The sequence below is a fragment of the Danio rerio genome, chromosome 22 (assembly GCF_049306965.1).
Source record: "Danio rerio strain Tuebingen ecotype United States chromosome 22, GRCz12tu, whole genome shotgun sequence".
NCBI classification, from domain to species: domain Eukaryota; kingdom Metazoa; phylum Chordata; class Actinopteri; order Cypriniformes; family Danionidae; genus Danio; species Danio rerio.
This window is the reverse complement of record NC_133197.1, coordinates 2,433,900-2,452,572: the sequence shown is the minus strand read 5'-3', so window position 1 is coordinate 2,452,572 and position 18,673 is coordinate 2,433,900. Positions and strand designations below refer to the sequence as shown.

At 38.4% G+C, this 18,673-nt stretch overlaps 3 protein-coding genes across 3 annotated transcripts in view; all 3 read right to left on the bottom strand.

Moving 5' to 3' along the window:
* Positions 1–18,673, bottom strand: part of LOC101883867 (uncharacterized) — a 93,685-nt gene that overhangs the window by 19,946 nt on the left and 55,066 nt on the right. The window lies entirely within an intron of this gene.
* Positions 1–18,673, bottom strand: part of zgc:173693 — a 33,982-nt gene that overhangs the window by 6,145 nt on the left and 9,164 nt on the right. Inside the window, 3 exon segments of the mRNA NM_001130657.1 lie at positions 170–610; positions 922–1,096; positions 3,171–3,218. Of these exon segments, the coding sequence (NP_001124129.1) occupies positions 170–610; positions 922–976 (496 nt within the window). The 5' untranslated portion in view covers positions 977–1,096; positions 3,171–3,218.
* znf1175 (zinc finger protein 1175) lies at positions 12,429–18,205 on the bottom strand. The gene is made up of 3 exons (NM_001423374.1): positions 18,190–18,205; positions 17,393–17,498; positions 12,429–13,341 (listed from the first exon to the last, which is right to left on the bottom strand). The coding sequence occupies exons 2-3, from the start codon at positions 17,445–17,447 to the stop codon at positions 12,482–12,484; spliced, it is 915 nt and encodes a 304-aa protein (NP_001410303.1). The 5' UTR covers positions 17,448–17,498; positions 18,190–18,205; the 3' UTR covers positions 12,429–12,481.

The window sequence follows — 18,673 nt, the reverse complement described above, 5'->3', positions numbered from 1 at the left end:
ATTGTCAGCTTATTTAATAAAGTGACTACTCTTTTAATAAAGTAACTACTCGACACAAATAACAGGTTAATTTGTAATCGCAATAGGGCTCAGAAACAGAAGTGTTTGGTTTAGCGGCCCGCGGGTTAAGAAAGGTTGGGAACCACTGCTGTAGACTGTGTCTACTTACTGTGATGGAGCTTTGTGTGATATTGCAGAAAACATAAACTTTTGAAACTCTTCCCACAAGCAGTGCAGTGATGCGATTTCTCTCCGGTGTGAGTCCTCTCGTGTTTTTTCAGGTTTCCCGATTCATTGAATCTCTTGCCGCAGTGTGAACACTCGTAAGGTTTCTCTCCAGTGTGGATCCTCATGTGGGTATTCAGATATGCTGGCCGGCTAAATCTCTTGTCGCAGTGCGAACACTTGTGCGGTTTCCCTCTAGTGTGGACCCTCCTGTGATGCTTAAGAGCGGTTTTGCTGATGAAACTCTTTCCACACTCAGTGCAGGTCAAACCTTCTATGTCTGTTGTTTTAGTTAAAAGACTGTGTTCAGTATCTGTGTGAGTTTCAGTTTCACTTTTGACGTGATGTTCCTCCTCATCTTCATTCTCCTCCTTCACCATCACATCTGCAAATTAAATAAGTTAAATGATTAAGAGGCTAGCTTTCAACAACTCTATCACAGTTCTGAACAGCACTAGGGTGTTTTTTATAGTAGACTTCACTCTAGTCTAGCTTTTAACAGCTAATTTAGATGATGTGCTTGCTTTCCCTTTTGCTTTCACTTTGCTTCAGCCACTGCTGCTCAAGTAAGCGTGACATCATTCTTGAAAACAAACAAACGTGAGCATGCAAATCATAATGACTACTTGTGACTCATGATGCACTGCTTTATGAAACGAAACTATCGCTCTGTGAAATAAACTAAATGTAACAAACCGATTAGTTCTTCAGTCTCCTCCTGTTTAATTCTGCAGGGTTCTGGATCACTCATCTTCTCACTGTCCTTCAATAAACTCTGTCTTTGCAGATTTCTCTTCTTCCTGATGGTCTGATGCTCGTCTTCACTTGTAGACTGATGGGAATATTCCAGTATTTACTGAAAGAATACGAGCTGCAAAACAGGAAACAGAAAAATATGATTAATTTACTAATTTATTAAATAATGGTATCTTTTATGTAACCTCAAGTCTGTTGACACATCACTTTATATTATAATTTCAGATTTTTTTATCTTTGCCATGATGACAGCACAAAATATTTGACTCGATATTTTTTTAGATACTAGTATTCAGCTTAAAGTGACATTTAAAGGCTTAACTAGGTTAACTAGGTAGGTTAGTGTATAAAGCCTGGTTTATACTTCTGCGTCAAGTGACCGGCGTAACCCACGGCGCATGCAACGCCGGTAGCTGTGCATTTATACTTCTGCGCGCTGTCTCTGTTGTTCTGCATTAACACCTCCGACACACTAGTGGGCAGTGAGGTGTAAATGTTCCTCTGTGTCGAGTTTCTTCACTGGTGTTTTGTTTATTCTGAACGCTTCCTGGATGTACAAGTGGCTCAAACTCGCTCATTTTGAGGCAGGAACCGGCGACAACTTTAACTATGAGGTAAACACAAAACAAAACTTTCCATCCAGAGCTCCTTCACGGGACTCCACACTTGTAAACAATCGCTCGCGCCATTCGCACGGCTCTCGAACCCGCCCAGATTCGTCAGCGCTTCCAAGCCGACCAATCACAGAACTTGCGCTACGCATCCTTGCGACGTGTAGTTACATTTTTTGAGAGGTGCACATCAGCAACGCCGACGGCCACGGCGAAGGGCTATGCGTCAGCGCCGTAGCATACGCCGGCGTTTGATGCAGAAGTATAAATCAGCCTTTAGATCTGTGCATTTTTAAAGTGACACCTGTTATTTAATGTAATCAAACGAAAAAATCCAAATAGATAAGAGGTTCATTAGTTGCTCTTTAATCAGAATGTGTAAATTATACAGTGAAGAAACGGCTGAGATTTGATAACTTGATTCCATTTCATTATAACAGCTATTCAATTGAATAAGTGAACTGTTTATGTATTCGCTGCTGATGTATACTATTTATTTTCTTTTGTAAATAATAATAATAAAACATATTACTGACCATTTAACTGTGTATTTACAAACAGCTCCAAATGTCCATATTTAGTAACTTTGGGATTATTTTTTTGAAGGGGAGGGGGGGGGGGGTCCCTTATTATGGTGGGCATATCCCTTATTTTCACATCCCAATGTTGACAGGTATGATCTTAACTAAGGTGACAATGTATGAATGACAGCTTCTAAAATTGTCATAGAGGCATCCCCCTTTTTCCCAGTAGGCCTACCTTGTGTTTTATTTGCTTATGTAAGCTATTAATGTATAAAACTATAGATTAATTGTATTACTTCATTTTACCTTCACGCCTGATAAGCTTTTTATATTAATGGACAACGCACAGATATTGATGTCACAATGTTTTTACACATTATTGGAATCTAACAAGCTTGGCTTACAATGTTTGCAGTGTTTACATTGCTCTACTTACATTCAATCTAAATCCCAAATATCAGAAATGACGACAGATTGTTCAGATTTAATTAATGTCAGCTTTATTGTTATTGAGTAATTCACTTACTTGACATATTCCGTTCATTAATTTTGCTTCTGCTTCTTTTTCTGGGCTACCACAGTGGAATGAACCGCCACTTACTTGACTGATTAATATGTTTTTAATTTTACGTGGTGTATATTTCGTAAAATAATTTTTAATTGTTAGTGATATTCAACTAATTGCATCGTCTTGTTTCGATAGCTGGATTTAGAGGGTTTTGCATAAAAAGCACAAGTGGATTTAGCTGGTTTTGACGCAAAAGAAAATCTACCTTGTAAAAAAAACAAAGAATTGTCTCAAACATTTATAAAAGAAGGTGTTTTATTTACCAGCTAATAAGCTTTTCATTACATATAAAACTTCTGAACCTAATCAGAGGAGCCTGATAGAAAAGAAAAGAGGTCTGATGGATTTATAGGCTTATGCATCTGAACTCTTCACATCTAGATATACAGCAATAAACATACTGTTTGTTTGAAAAACAAACACCTACTGCAAACTTATACGAGCGATAATATTATTAAATGTGAAGGGGGGTCTTACAATGCTTACCAGGGGAAAAGGTGGTCACAAGCACAAAAAAAAGGTTGGGAACCACTGCTGTAGACAAAAAAGACAGGAAATACTGTGAAAAATTCCTTGCTTGAATTATTTGAATAGCTAACAATTTAGACTTCAATTGTATGTTAAAGTCATGCTGTAGCTGCCGCATAATGTGCGTTTCACGTTATGTTCAATTCCCCTTTATTTATATAGCGCTTTTACAATGTAGATTGTGTCAAAGCAGCTTCACATAAAAGATTATAGTAAATTGAAATAGTGTAATTCAGTTTTCCGAGTGTAAGTTCAGCTCAGTGTGGTTTGATATTCACTACTGAGAGTCCAAACACTGAAGAGCAAATCCATCAATGCGCATGTGGAGGCTATCATGTATCGTTTTCTTTTGGTTATTCTCCTGAAGTTAATGATTATACTTGCGTATACTTTGCTGAGGATTGTTTTTGTCTTGGTCAACACGCACATATTATTTAAATGCATTGTATGCTCTCTGACAAATTCTCCTTAATATATAGCATGTTTTCTGTGCTTAAATTGTAAGGCCCTGCATGTCTGTATCTCCTCTGCTTTTCTGTCTTAAGTGTTTCTGCTGGTTTTTATAGTGTTTTAATAGCAACCTATATTTGAATAGTGGTTATAAGTCTCAATATTGTATAGTGAGCGCATAATAAAAGTCTCTAAATATGATTAATTGCTCTAGCTAACAAACGTATGTATTTTTGTGCATAAAATCGATACAAACTAGTAAGCATTCACAACAATAAAGCAATTAGATTGTTAGCAGTAGCATATCTATGCACATAAACCGGGAAATCTTAACTTTAGGAAATAAAGAGCACCAAAAACTATTAATTTAATGTTTTCAGTATCAAAACACGTATACTTAGCGTGACAGATTCCCATTATTTCCCTTAACAGATCAAACGCTGCAGTTTTACTAATACAAATGTGGAAAAAACTCTAACACGCTAACAGAAAAGCACAAACACATTCACTCATATTGTCCTCTCAGAGCTGCTCTCTGCCTGCTGTATTGTTCTGGTCAGCAGACACACAGATAGAGGTGAACTCAATGCAGAAACTAGTCGCAGATTGTCGCTTTAATAAACTGTAAAGTGTGTTTTATTGTTGTGTAAACACGAGAAAAAGCGTCAACGACTCACCTCAGCTCTGAAGACTCTTCTTCTTCTTCTTTGGGTTTTACTGGCGGTTGGCAACCAGACTTATAGGTGCATTACCGCCACCGACTGGAATGGAGTATGGAACTAGTTGAATACTTTCTGAAGTGTATAAATTACATGAAGGGAGAGAAAGGGGGAGGAAATTGTGAGGGGAGGGGGAGAGAGGGAAAAAAAAAAAAAAAAAAAAACCTTTTTTATTATAGTAATAAAATTTAATAAAAATGGGGGATGGGGTGGACTAACAATTCTTCTGATATTATCTCTATATTCTTTCCTCTAACTGGGTTTCTTTAATAAATTTAATTATATCATTATATACCTCACTAGATTTGTTTCCTAATAAACCTGCCAATGTAAAATGCATTGCCCAGTTGGGTGTTTCCCTATTTTATGTAATGTATGATTGAGTCCAGTGTGACCTATTCTCATTCGAGTTATAATACTTCCTTCCCTACGATTTCTGTTCTCCTTCCTCCCAGTTCCAACTTGTTTCTGTATATTATATAAATGTCTACCTGTATCAATGTTATCCCAGTGTACTTGCCATATTGATTGTGCATATGTTCTTATCATGATTTTAGCTTCTGCTTTGCTCAATGGGACTTCTAGATTTACTTTACTAATTCTGAGAGCTTGTTTGGCCAGAAAGTCTGCCTTCTCATTACCTTCCACACCTACGTGAGCAGGAACCCAAATGAAATATACAGATTTGCCCTTCATTTTAATATAATATGTCTTACTGAGTATATTATTAAGAATATCCATTCTGTATGATGACCTTCCAGATCTTATACTTTCCAGTGATGAAAAGCTATCTGATGCAATTACTACATTATATATGTCATTCTCCTCAATCCACTGCAGGGCAATTAGTATTGCAATTAACTCTGTTGTATATACTGATATATTATTAGTTATTCTTTTCTTAATATGGTATTGATTAACTGGGATATACACTGCTGCGCCTGTATGGCCTGTTTGTGGGTCTTTAGATCCATCTGTGAATAAAAATATTGATTCTTTATAATTTTTTTCTAAATAATTCTGCACTATATATTTTGTTGGAAGAATATTATTGTTATCTTTTAACTCCTGTTGTATATTGAGATCTACTTTAGGTAATGGAAAAAAACATGGCGGAATATATGGGATTGGGACTGTTATTCTAGCTTTTGCCTCAGCTATCCATCCGAAACTTATGAAATTAGTTTCCTCATGCTCCCAACATTCTAGTAATGTTCTTTTTGTTGGATGTGATTCAATTTGTCCCTGAATGTTAACCCAATATGCCATCATTAATTTCATTCTCCTAATGCTTAAGGGCATTTCTCCCATTTCAACCTGCATAGATGAAACTGGTGAGGTTCTAAATGATCCACTACAGATTCTAAGGGCTTGCGCTTGTAATACATCTAATTTTTTGAGGTTTGACTCTGCTGCCGACATGTAAGCTATACATCCATAATCAAGGACAGATCTCATGAGGGCCCAGTATATATTTTGTAGTGATGTTCTACTCGCTCCCCACTCTTGCCCTGACAGGCATCGAAGTACGCTCTGAAGACTCGACGCTGAATGAACGCGTCAGTGCTGACGTCTTCTTCTTCTTTGCTGTTTTATGGCAGTCGGCAACCAACTTTTGGTGCATTACCGCCACCTACTGTACTGGAGTGTGAGGCTGAGTTTGCTACCTCCCGGAGAGAGAAAAAAAATCCTATTAATTTACCTACATCTTTATTCTTTTAAATCCTGTTAATTAATCCTGTTTTCCTTAGATATTTCACTAAACTTTCATTGTTATCGCAAGTATAATTTTTACGCTGATTTCTGAAAAGTTTTGTTTTATAATTTCTTTCTTTAATATTTCTCTTTCTATTATGAATTTCTTGCAGTAATATAAAACAAGTTCAACTGATTCCTCCTCCTGACAATTATCACACAATCCAGTTGGATGTTTTCCTATTAAATGTGATGTTTTATTTAAGCCTGTGTGTCCCATTTTTAACCGTGTTATTATTCCTTCTATTTTATTATTTCCTTTACCTTTCCTCCAATTTCCTACTTTCTCTTGTAATCTATAGTAATGTCTACCCGTTATATCCCTATCCCAATTATACTGCCACTGTTTTAATATATCCTTCTTCACTATAACTTTTGCTTCTGCTTTACTTAACAACATATTCATAATTTCGTCTAGTTTGCATGCTTCTTTAGCTAAAACATCTGCTGTTTAATTTCCTTTAATTCCTATATGTGCTGGAATCCACATAAATACTATTCTAATATTTGCTCTCTGAAGTCTAAATAAAATTTCATATATTTCATATATTTTCATATATATTTCAGACATCAAAGACTGGATGACCAACAATTTTCTTCTCTTAGACTCCGACAAAACAGAATTATTACTTATTGGGCCTAAATCTTGCACACAGCAGATCTCGCAACTCAATTTACAATTAGAGGGATACAAAGTTAGCTTTAGCTCTACTATAAAAGATCTGGGTGTCATATTAGACAGCAATCTGACTTTTAAAAATCATATATCCCATGTCACAAAAACTGCCTTCTTTCATCTGAGAAATATCGCTAAATTACGAAATATGCTATCCATGTCAGATGCAGAAAAGCTAGTCCATGCTTTTATGACTTCGAGACTGGATTACTGTAATGCTCTGTTTGCTGGCTGCCCAGCATCCTCTATTAACAAACTTCAATTAGTACAAAATGCAGCTGCCAGAGTTCTGACCAGGTCCAGAAAACATGATCATATAACCCCAATTTTATCCTCCTTACACTGGCTGCCTGTTAAGTTTCGTATTGAATTTAAAATATTACTTCTCACCTATAAAGCTCTAAATAATCGAGCTCCTGTTTATCTAACCAACCTTCTGTCTCGCTACAATCCAACTCACTCTTTAAGATCTCAAAATTCAGGGCTTCTGGTAGTACCTAGAATAGCAAAATCAAGTAAAGGAGGTCGAGCCTTCTCTTTCATGGCTCCTACACTCTGGAATAGCCTTCCTGATAACGTCCGAGGCTCAGACACACTCTCCCAGTTCAAAACTAGATTAAAGACCTATCTGTTTAGTAAAGCATACACTCAATGCATCACCTAGCGGGTTCCACACTGGCTTCTGCATCTTGCTTATATACACTATGAACAGCAGCTACGCTAATTATTCTCTTTATTCTCTATTTTCACCTGGGGATACTCATCCCGAGGTCCTCAGATTATGCGGAGTCACTGATTGGATCCAAAACCAGCGACGTGATGATCCCAAGGATTCCATATCCGGGACCAGGCCATATCCTGAGCTGCTGCTGCGCTGATGGTCGTGGGGAGTGGAGAACATGAGTCTGATTCCAGCGACGCTCCAGGGACAGACGAGTCTTCATTGAGGCCATCTTCCAGCCTAAACCACGACGAATGAAGCTCTGCACAAGACTTTTGGCCAGCGGAGAAATTAAAATGGTGGTGCCCAACTGAGTCTGGTTCCCTCAAGGTTTTTTTTTCTTCACTCCCATCAGGTGAAGTTTTTTTTCCCTCTCCGCTGTCGCCACTGCCTCGCATGGTTCAGGATTGGTAGAGCTACGCATCGATGAATTTGCTCTTCAGTGTTTGAACTCTCAGTAATGATTAAATCACACTGAACTGAGCTAAACTGATCTGAACTGAACTTAAACACTAAAACCTGAACTACACTGTTCCAGTTACTGAACCACACTGTTCCAGTTACTATGACCATTTATGTGAAGCTGCTTTGACACAATCTACATTGTAAAAGCGCTATACAAATAAAGCTGAATTGAATTGAATTGAATTGAATATATGCAATCCTGTCTGTTCTTTGATGTCATTGACTTGAACTTAATGCTGAACAGGAATCTGAGCATATAACTACTTTCTTTAATCCACTTTCCTCTATCCAATAAAGCGCAGCAATTATAGCCATCAGTTCTACTGTATATATTGTTAGGTAATTTGTTGTTCTCTTCAGCGCTGACGTCATAACGGCGAGGCAGGCGTAACGGCGGATCAACAAAAACGCGGCAAATTATAAAAATAAAAATAAGATGTTACATTTAAGAATAGAATGTATGTCATTGCATTTAATTACATCATCTTATTGGTAATAAAACCTATAAATGTAAGGTAAGGCTACGTGCCTCACATTAATTTTCAGTTTCAGAAGCAGAGAACGTTTCTTCGCGACATTGAATATGCCGTGGCGACGCAGTGGGTAGTGCTGTCGCCTCACAGCAAGAAGGTCGTTGGTTTAAGACTCGGCTGGGTCAGTTGGCGTTTCTGTGTGGAGTTTGCATGTTCTCCTTGCGTTCGCGTGGGTTTCCTCCGAGTGCTCCGGTTTCACCCACAGTCCAAAGACATGCGATATGGGTGAATTGGGTTGGCTAAATTGTCCGTAGTGTATGAGTGTGTGAATGTGTATGTGTTTCTCAAGGATGGGTTGCAGCTGGAAGGGCATCCGCTGCCCAAAACATGCTGGATAAGTTGGCGGTTCATTCAACTGTGGATACCACAGATTAATAAAGGGACTTCGCCGAAAAGAAAATGAATGAATGAATATGCGGTTTTAATAGAGATGTTTGAAGTAATGTTGTGTTTTTGTCATAGATATACACACTAGATAACGCACGCGTCAATACTGCCGCCACATTTGTACAGTGCTCCCAGGACAAATGTCATTCAACCGCACCGGTTTAAGAATGTGGTAAGTTTAATTTGACATTCATTAGACATTCGATTTCAAACCAAATTAATTGCTCCTGTTATAGTTTGAGCCAAAAATGTCAGACAGGCATAAATATGCCCTTTATGTTGCACAAGGCTTAATTTCTCAATTAAAAAAATAATAATAATTAACTATACGAATGAATTAAACAATTCAACCATATGAAAATATACAATAAAACCAGGACCAAAATGTTAAGAAAATTATCCTGCTTATTGCACAAGACTCTGTTTTTGGAATTAGCATTTTATTTATTTTACAATAATTTTAAAATAACTTTAAATGTAAAAAGTGGTAAAAGTCAATTAAACTCTGACACCATTTGAGATAAAATATACAAATCAACTCTAAAACTGTCTAAATATTATCCTCCATGATGCACAAGCGTTTGGTTTTTACAGTTATGCCTTTGCTGATTGTATATACAGTAATTAATCTAGTTTCAGTACATCAGATAAACTGTAAACACTTAAATGAATTAAACTGACACCATTCGAGATAATATAATCAATTAAACTCTAAAATTATCTAAATATTATCCTCTATGATGCACAAGCTTTGTTTTTTATAGTTATGTCTTGATTGATATTATTTACAGAACTGAATCCACATTTAATATTTAGAAATTTAAAATATAATATTTAGACATTTGTGGAGTTGGTTTGAATATTGTATATCAAATGGTATCAGTTTAATTCATTTAAATGTCAGTCTCTCCAATTCATTACTGTTAACAAAGTCACAGGGCAAAATAGCATACACTGAAAAGCATCGAGCGCTATGGTAATAAAAGGTAGAAATACTCATAACTCTTTTGTGTTTTGTCAGTTTAAAAAAGTAACATGTTAAAAAAATAATGCATACATATTTATGAAAAGTGAGGGAATTATAGATTTGTGTGTTTATTTCAACAAAATTGTTAAATTGCAAACATTTAAAATGATCAAAATGACCGCCTCAGTAGATTTAGCATTAAAGAAACCAAAAAGCAAAATATGATTCCTAATAGCTGACAAACAGAACAAATTTAATATTTTCTTTGCAAGTAACCACAATCAGGAAACATTTTTTATGAATAAATGTAATGTAAATGTAAAATGAATTAAAGCAAGTAAAAAAACAAATGTATATCATGTACTTTCTATCTAGTTTTGAAAATAAAATAAAAAGTTACAAAGAAATAAATCCAAGCGTCTTTTTCCTGTACGTGCGCAATTTCTACAGGCTTAAGAACTTCATACTTAAGTCAAAACAAAATTAGAAAAAACAGTTTTATATTACAATATTTTGCATAAGTTTATGAACTATATGAGTTATCCCACACAGAGTCGAAATCTTGATGGTTCTGTGGCTCTCGTCTTTCAAATCTGAGCGTAATTTTGTATTTTCTATTGGATTCAGGTCAGGTGATTGGCTGGGCCATTCTACAGCTTGATTTTCTTTCTCTGAAAGCATTTGAGAGTCTCTTTGGCTGTGTTTTGGATCATTCTCTTGCTGAAATGGTTTCATCTTCATCCTCCTGCTAATGTAGATGTTTAAAGCAGCTGATATTCATTTATTAACACAGGCTCATTCTGAAAACGTAGTCCCGTGGACGTTTCTGTAATCTGCAAACTATATTGTAGCCGGAGGTATGTATGGCTGCATTTCAATTTTTAAGCGAACGCTACAGGGCGGTATGATGCAGTTTCTTTTTGCGCATACCGGCTGAACGATTACCTCCATGTGGAGGGCTTTTCCGCCGCAACAAGTTTGTTCAGTTAGTTCGTCGTGTACGTCGGCAGAATTGAGACGCAGAGAGGAGCTTACCACGATGACGACGAGTCCGGGGAGGAGCGGTTCCAGAAATCAGGAAAGACAAAAACATAATCCGAAAAATTAAGTGAACAAGTTTATAACAGGGTGAGAATGTGGTAAAATCCGAAAACGTGGTAAAAATCAGACGAGGGCTTTTCTTTTTCTGGACGCTGTGGCGAGGGGGCGTGGCCGAGAGCCGTGGGAATGGAATGAGGCTGTGTAAGTGGATGCACCTGTGGTGCGCACAGGCCTTGAATCCCACGGAAGGACTATAAGAGGAGGAACGATGGCAGAAGAAGCCGAGGGAGGACCGGGCCCGGGCATATTGTTTTACTTTTGCTTTCAGTTTGACAGCAGTCTCCGTGAGGAGCTGCCGTTCTTTTGTTGGTTTTGGTTTAGACGGCAGTCTCCGTGAGGAGCTGTCGTCCCTGTTTTTAATAAATAATTTAAAACTGCATCGGTTCTCCGCCTCCTTCTTCCCGGCGGCCAAAGGGCCGTGAACTTCATTACAGATGGTTTTCGTAAATTGTTGGTTGGGTTTAGGGAAGCCGGTGGGCGAATGGCACTCGCGAGCAGGGCCAGCGCGTCAATAGAGGCGACCTAGGCGGCCGCCTAGGGCAGCAGAATAGAGAGGGTGGCGTCCTCGACACTATCTTCACCTCTCACTCCCTCAGTTATATCCACGTCTAGGGCGGCGTACGCAACACTACCCTCACCACCCGCACCCTTACCACGTCTAGGGCAGCAGAATAGAGAGGGCGGGGTCCGCGTCAGCCCCACCCATTTTCACTTTAGGGTTGAGGGCGGTGTGACCGTCCCTTGCCTAGAGCGGCAGTTCAGCTTGCTCCGGCCCTGCTTGCAAGAGACATTTGAGATATAAAAAAGGGCACACAGCGGTCTTTCGTGAATTCACGAAAACAAAAACTGCAAAAATACGTACCTCCCAGGACGTATTTAGCGGTCTCCAGAAACGTTCACAGGACTACGTTTTCAGAAAGAGCCTGGGTTGTTATTTACACTGAGGGAAAGCAGAGGGTTGCTGAAGAACTAAAGAGAGATTTCAGCTGCTGTCTGGGCTTTCACCGCCGAACTACACCTTCCTTTCTTCATGTGTTCAATACTTTCCCCCTGTGTAATCTCATTTTACTACACATAACTCAAACTAATTAGATTTGTTTTCCTTGCATGTGTGGATATCTTTGTTGAAATTTTCATCAGGGGAAAATTTCAAGTCAACAGCACCTTTAGAAATGTGTTTTCTGAGAAAAATGGTGACACGTTCAATACTTATTTTCCCCACTGTGTTTGTTTTAGCATGCCACGAGTTAAAAAAGTTTTTTTTTGCTTTACTGTCATAGATTTCAGATCATATAAACCAAATCATCGGTTATTAAATGCTGTCCAACTAAAGAGTCTCAAGCGCCACCAACTGGACATTATTAGAAGAGCTGAAGATTCTGAGGCAGGATAAATACACTTTTCATAGACACACTTTTGTGTATTCATGAAACATACTGGAGTCAAAGCAATAAACATTTAATTGATGAGAAAAACTCTTTCATAATGAACTTGACTAAGGATTCTCCCTTGCATGAACTCTGAGATGGAGCTTCAGCTCGTAAGGCCTTAAATATGTTTTGCCACACTGATCACATTGGTGTGTTTTCACTCCAGAGTGGATCAGCATGTGTATTTTAAGGAACGACGAAGCTCTGAAACACTTCCCACACTGAGTACATATGTACGGTTTCTCTCCAGTGTGGATCCTCTCATGTTGCTTCAGATGTCCTGTATTTCTGAATCTCATGTCGCAGTGCGAACACTTGTACGGTTTCTCTCCAGTGTGAATCATGTGGTGTTGTCTCAAGTCCGGAGCTCTGAAAAAACTCTTCCCACACTCAAAGCACACAAACTCTCTCACACCAGTGTGGATCTTCTGATGGTGTTTTAAATTGGTCTTCCTTACAAAACTCTTTCCACACTCAGAACATGAATAAGGCTTCTCCTTTGTATGAACTCCAAGCGGTGAAGGCCTCGCAAGCGTATGGCCGCATTGATCACACTTGTTTACAGTGTGGAGGAGTGGATTAAGGGAGGATGAAGCTATGAAACTCTTCCCACACTGAGCACATGTGAACGCTGTCTCTCTAGTGTGAATCCGCTCGTGGATTTTAACATGTCCTGAATATCTGAATGTCTTGTCGCAGTGTGAACACTTGTAAGGTCTCTCTCCTGTGTGGATCCTCATGTGACGACTGAGATCATATTTGTGCCTCAAACTCTTTCCACACTGAGTGCAGGTGAAACCATTTACAGCTGTTATGTTCCCTGAAAAACTATCTTCAGTGTTCGTGTGAGTTTCTTCTTCACTCTTGATTCGATGTTTCTCCTCATCTTCACTCAGTTCTTCACTCTCCTCCTTCACCATCACATCTGAAAAATTAAGTCACATTTTAAGAGGCACTGTTTACCAAATCATATCGTAACCAAAAGTCTGAATCTACCAGAGGTTCACTGTAGTGAACATCTGATCGCAATGGCCACTAAGTGGCTGTGGTTGAACATGTCAAACTACTTCTCATTCAAAACATTGAATTTTTTAAATAGTGTGTAATAGGGATGTAATGGTATCAGAATTTCACGGTACGGTAATACCTCGGTATGAATGTCACGGTACGGTATTTATTGAATCATTTACAGGAAAAAACAAAACTTATGAAAATACTCCAAAAAAGTGCCAAAAGTGTCAATGACATACAAATTAGTCATCTATCTGTAAGCTTTGAAACAGGAACTTCAATTTTAATAACAAAAAAATATTAAACCATGTAAAAAAATTAAGTTTTAATTTAGTATTGTTGAAAACTCATCACATTCAACATTTAATCACTCACTCACTTAGATAGAGATGGGTTTAAAGGAAAATTATCATATAAATATAATCTGGTAAAAGCTGGTATCTCTGGGTATTTACAATGTCCCCTGCAACAGAAAAAAACCCCTCTCATTTGGGACTGAGGATTCTGGGACAAGAGAGATATGACTTGGCCCTGGTTGACAGCAGTGGGTAACGTTGTGCATTGTCTTTCCCCCACTTGAGAGGACAAACCATGAGTAAGATAGAGGTCTCATGTCTGCATCAATCTGAACAGTGTGCTGACAACACCGCTATTCAGTACGCGCGTGACAACACAGCTGATAAGAACTCGCGCGACAACACAGCTGATATGAACTCGCGCGACAACACAGCTGATAAGAACTCGCGCGACAACACAGCTATTCAGTACGCGCAAGACAACACAGCTGATAAGAACTCGCGCGACAACACAGCTGATAAGAACTCACGCGACAACACCGCTATTCAGTACGCGCAAGACAACACAGCTGATAAGAACTCGCGCGACAACACAGCTGATATGAACTCGCGCGACAACACAGCTGATATGAACTCGCGCGACAACACAGCTGATAAGAACTCGCGCGACAACACCGCTATTCGGTACGCGCAAGACAACACAGCTGATAAGAACTCGCGCGACAACACTGCTATTCAGTACGCGCGCGGCGACAACACCCGCTTTAGAGTTTTCCAGCTCTTTTTCATCCCTGCTTCTAGCAGCACACTCCATTTCCGCATTACTGGATCTGTAGCGACAACAGACCGCAAGGGATGATGGTCAAGCATGGGCTGATGGGAATTGTAGTTTTCGCTACCTCCCGTTCGCTTCATTCGCCTGAGCAAATTTTCTCAGAAGACCTATAGTTTTACCGAGTCATGCGACTACGGTAATATCGAAAAAAATTAATATTGCGGTATTTACAATACCGTTACATCCCTAGTGTGTAATAATCACAACAAAACGTATTAAAGGGTAAGTGAATTATAACAGCGCAAACTTTTCTGTAACCGCAGTAGTGCTGTGTGTAGCGTCCTGGTTAAAAGATGACTAAATCTTCCACTGATGTTCACGATTCATTTATTGGTCACACTTCATAGAATTTATTTACATTATTCAATCATGAATCACCGTAAGAACTAGAGAGAGAATAAATAAACAACAAACACAAATAAATCCCGAAAATTAACACTAAGCCAACATCAACAATTAAACATTAAACAAATAAACCAAATTACCTTATTTTTCTCTCAAACCAGGAGCTATAACTCATGAAGGAGGAATCCGTGAAGCAACCGTATACCTGTGCCCCTTTTACCGTGTTTCACCTAGCGTTCCATCATTGTTTTCGTTCATTTCTACACGCAATTTATACATCCGGTAAGCTCTGCAATTTTGACGTCATAATTAAAGTCCCCAAACAACGTAATTCATACAACAAATCAACCCACATACAAAATACAACAAAACATCAAAAAATAAATAAATAAATAAATTCAAAATCATAAACAAAGCAACACATTATTTCAAGTTTCTTTACACTGTGCGTTATTCGTTTAACTCTTTAAGGTTACGTGCCGACTGACTGACTGACAGGTGCATCATGCATGAGGCCAGCAAACACGACGTATAGCAGTTTCCTTTTACTTCAGGACGCATTAATATCGCTCTGTAGGTCTATTAGAGACATTCATAAATATTCCTAGCAAATCTAATAAATACTGGAGACAAAAACGCACTAAATCGCACTTCAGCAATGTTTATTTGAGAGCGCACAAGAAGATCTGCGCGCTCTTGAAGCGGCTTATATTTGAGGGGGCGTGCAAGAAGTTTAGAAAAGGAATGAAAATCGGCGCGCAAGCAAAGAGATCCGTATGCTCATAGGCTATTACATAAATGCGATCTTGACTTCTAATACAGGGTTCCTGCACCATTTTAAAAGTTAAATTTAATGCTTTTTAAGACTTCAACAAATATAATTTAAGACCAAAATATTTTATAATTTCTTTGGAAAAGGCTACTCATTTTAATGTTTTCGTTAGATTTAAATAAATTGTGCCTCGTCACAGTATGGATAACCCACAGTACCTGCTTTTTGGATGTCTGGTGGTGAAATGAAACTGTTACAGCTGACTGTGAGGGGGCGTCTGAACTACAGCTGTAATCATGTTATAAAAGTTAGGCCCGATAGAGCCCGAACCCGACAAGTACATTTTGATTGACAGCTTTTTAAAAGCTCGAACCTGTTTACAGCCCGACATTATCCAAATGTGCACAGGCACAGCTCTTTTGTCTTTTTTTTATGAATGAGTTGTTTATAAGGGTTAACATTACTTATTCATAACATAGGCTATAGGCCTAACATTAGTAACTAGTAACATTGTTAGGTTGAGCTGCAAACAATGCAGGGATTAACCTGGACCTGCTATGACAAGCTGCAGCAACGTCCCGCTGCTGCTTTCCTCCTTTCATGTGCGACTTGACGACTTTGAGACCCATGGTCCCTAACGAAGAGGTCTTTTTGCAGGAATTTACACATTGCTTCATTGCCACATCGTTAAATGTACAATTTCCCATCTTTGCATTTTGACACATCAACAACCGCATAATAACAGTGCTAAGCTAATAAATCACGGAGACTGTCATTTCTCTCCTGTTTTACAAGTGCTAAATTAAACAACTATTAGATGTTTTACGGTGGACCACTGTCCTTCCCTATCGTTATTAAGCAGACGACACTCCTCCCTAAACAGAGCTGGACACGCCCACTTTTCTGGCTTTTTCCAAAGTAGAGGTGTGAAAACACCCTGCTGAAACGAGGGGGTTTCATGGCCCTTTAACAAAAGAAAATTTATGATTTTTTTATTTATGATTTTTATTTTGACAATGTTATATGTGGATTGTCACGGTTCATACGCTGGTTTTTGTAAATGTGAGAGCTAGTTTTCTCTTTCCCTTTCCTGTCTTCGCGTACTTCCGTGGCGCCTCTCGCTTGTTTCCTTCATCTTTCATTCTTTTCCACCTTTTCCTTGAACTAAAGAGTGTACATTTAATGGTATGAGCTGAAGCTGCCGATCTGTCAGTCATAATAACACCCTAACCCTAATCCTAACCCTGACGTGGCCAAATTGAAGGACATTATTTGTGCTTTACATGTATGGCTGGTATTATGATGTGTAACTCTTTCCCTGCAGTTAACAAGAGAAAACGCTTCCCTGCTATTGACGAGTTTTACGGCAATCTGTGTATTAAGTGTATTACGGTAGGGGAAGCCCTAACACATGTTCTGAGTGAGGAACATGATGTCAGATGCTCCAGGGAGTAAAATCTGAGAGAAAGTAGGATTGTGGTTAAAAAAACAAGAGTTATACAACCTTCCTTTGGCTTAATCCCCAACAACTTATATCTGTTTTAGATCTTGTCTTAACAAGTGACTTTAATGATTTATGTCATTGTGTCAATATGCACAGCTAACACGTTATATAATATATATACACACACATCCACATATGTATGTTCACTGTAGGTCACTGAGAAGCTACGCAGAACAGCTGTAGATAACTGTGAAGTAAATGATAAACACAAACCTATTAGTTCTTCAGTCTGTTCCTGTTTAATTCTGCAGGGTTCTGGATCACTCATCTTCTCACTGTCCTTCAATAAACTCTTTGTCTTTCACTGATGGCAGCAGAACTTCAGGAGAAAAAATAAAGAAATCAAATTCATTTACACTGATTAAATAAATCATATTATGATGTTATATTTGGTATGTGATGCAGTGTGAGATTAAGTATACTCCACAAGTCAGCTGATGCTATTAAATTAACTTAATGTAGATCTGAAGACATCAGTGAATGAGGAAACAGGAACTATTGACATGAAATCAAGAGGTATTCAGCAGCTCTGATAATATTGATGTGGCTCAGACTAATAATACTCACTAAACAGTCAGTCAAGATCAACATATACTGAATGTAGTATGTATATATAACTACATCTGCAGGTTACACCAGTTATAACGGTATACTTCCCTTTTATATCGACAGCTAGTAAAATTTCTAGTAACAACAGAGTAATCAGATTGTCAACATTACACAAACTGTGAAACCATAGAATATGGAATCAAAGAGCTTCACAAGCTGTTAATTTAACATTTTCTCTTTTAAACCTCATCTGTGTATCTGCAGCGGCAGATTCCCGTTATTCCCCTTCACAGATCATACTCTGCTATTTAACTGACACAAACACAAAAAAACTCAAACACAACAACAGAAAAGTTGCACACTCTACGATCGTTATTCTCACACAGCTACTCCGGCATTGTCGCCTTGATAAATCGTGTTTTATTGTTGTGTAAACACGAGAAAAAGCGTCAACGACTCACCTCAGCTCTGAAGACTCGACGCTGAGTGAACACGTCCGCGCTGACGTCATCACGGCGAGGCGGGGGCAACGGCGGATAAACAAAATCACGCCGAATCAACTGTTGACCTAAACATTTGCAATATACAGTAGCCACCAGCATTTGAAATCGATCAAAACCTTTCAGCAACGTTGTTCAGGCACTTAAAATGTAACAAAATCACACAACAACATCAAAATGCAAATGCAATAAGTAATGGCTGACAGATATAACAAGAATAAAAATATATTTTCCATGAGGTATCAAGAAACAGCAAATTATAAATAAAAAATAACATTTGAAAGGGACTGCTTGAAGCAAATAATAATGATAAAATAAAAAATGTAATGTATGTAACCTGCTGAAAAATCCAGCTTAAACCAGCCTAGGCTGGTTGGCTGGTTTTAGCTGGTCGACCAGGCTGGTTTTAGAGGGGTTTTGGCCATTTCCAGCCTGGTCTTAGCTG

Coding starts and splice junctions, on each gene's coding strand:
- znf1175 (NM_001423374.1), bottom strand. CDS start 17,447: ATGAGTGATCCAGAACCCTGCAGAATTAAACAGGAACAGACTGAAGAA. Junction 13,342..17,392: donor ACAGACTGAAGAACTAATAG/GTTTGTGTTTAT, acceptor TTAATTTTTCAG/ATGTGATGGTGAAGGAGGAG.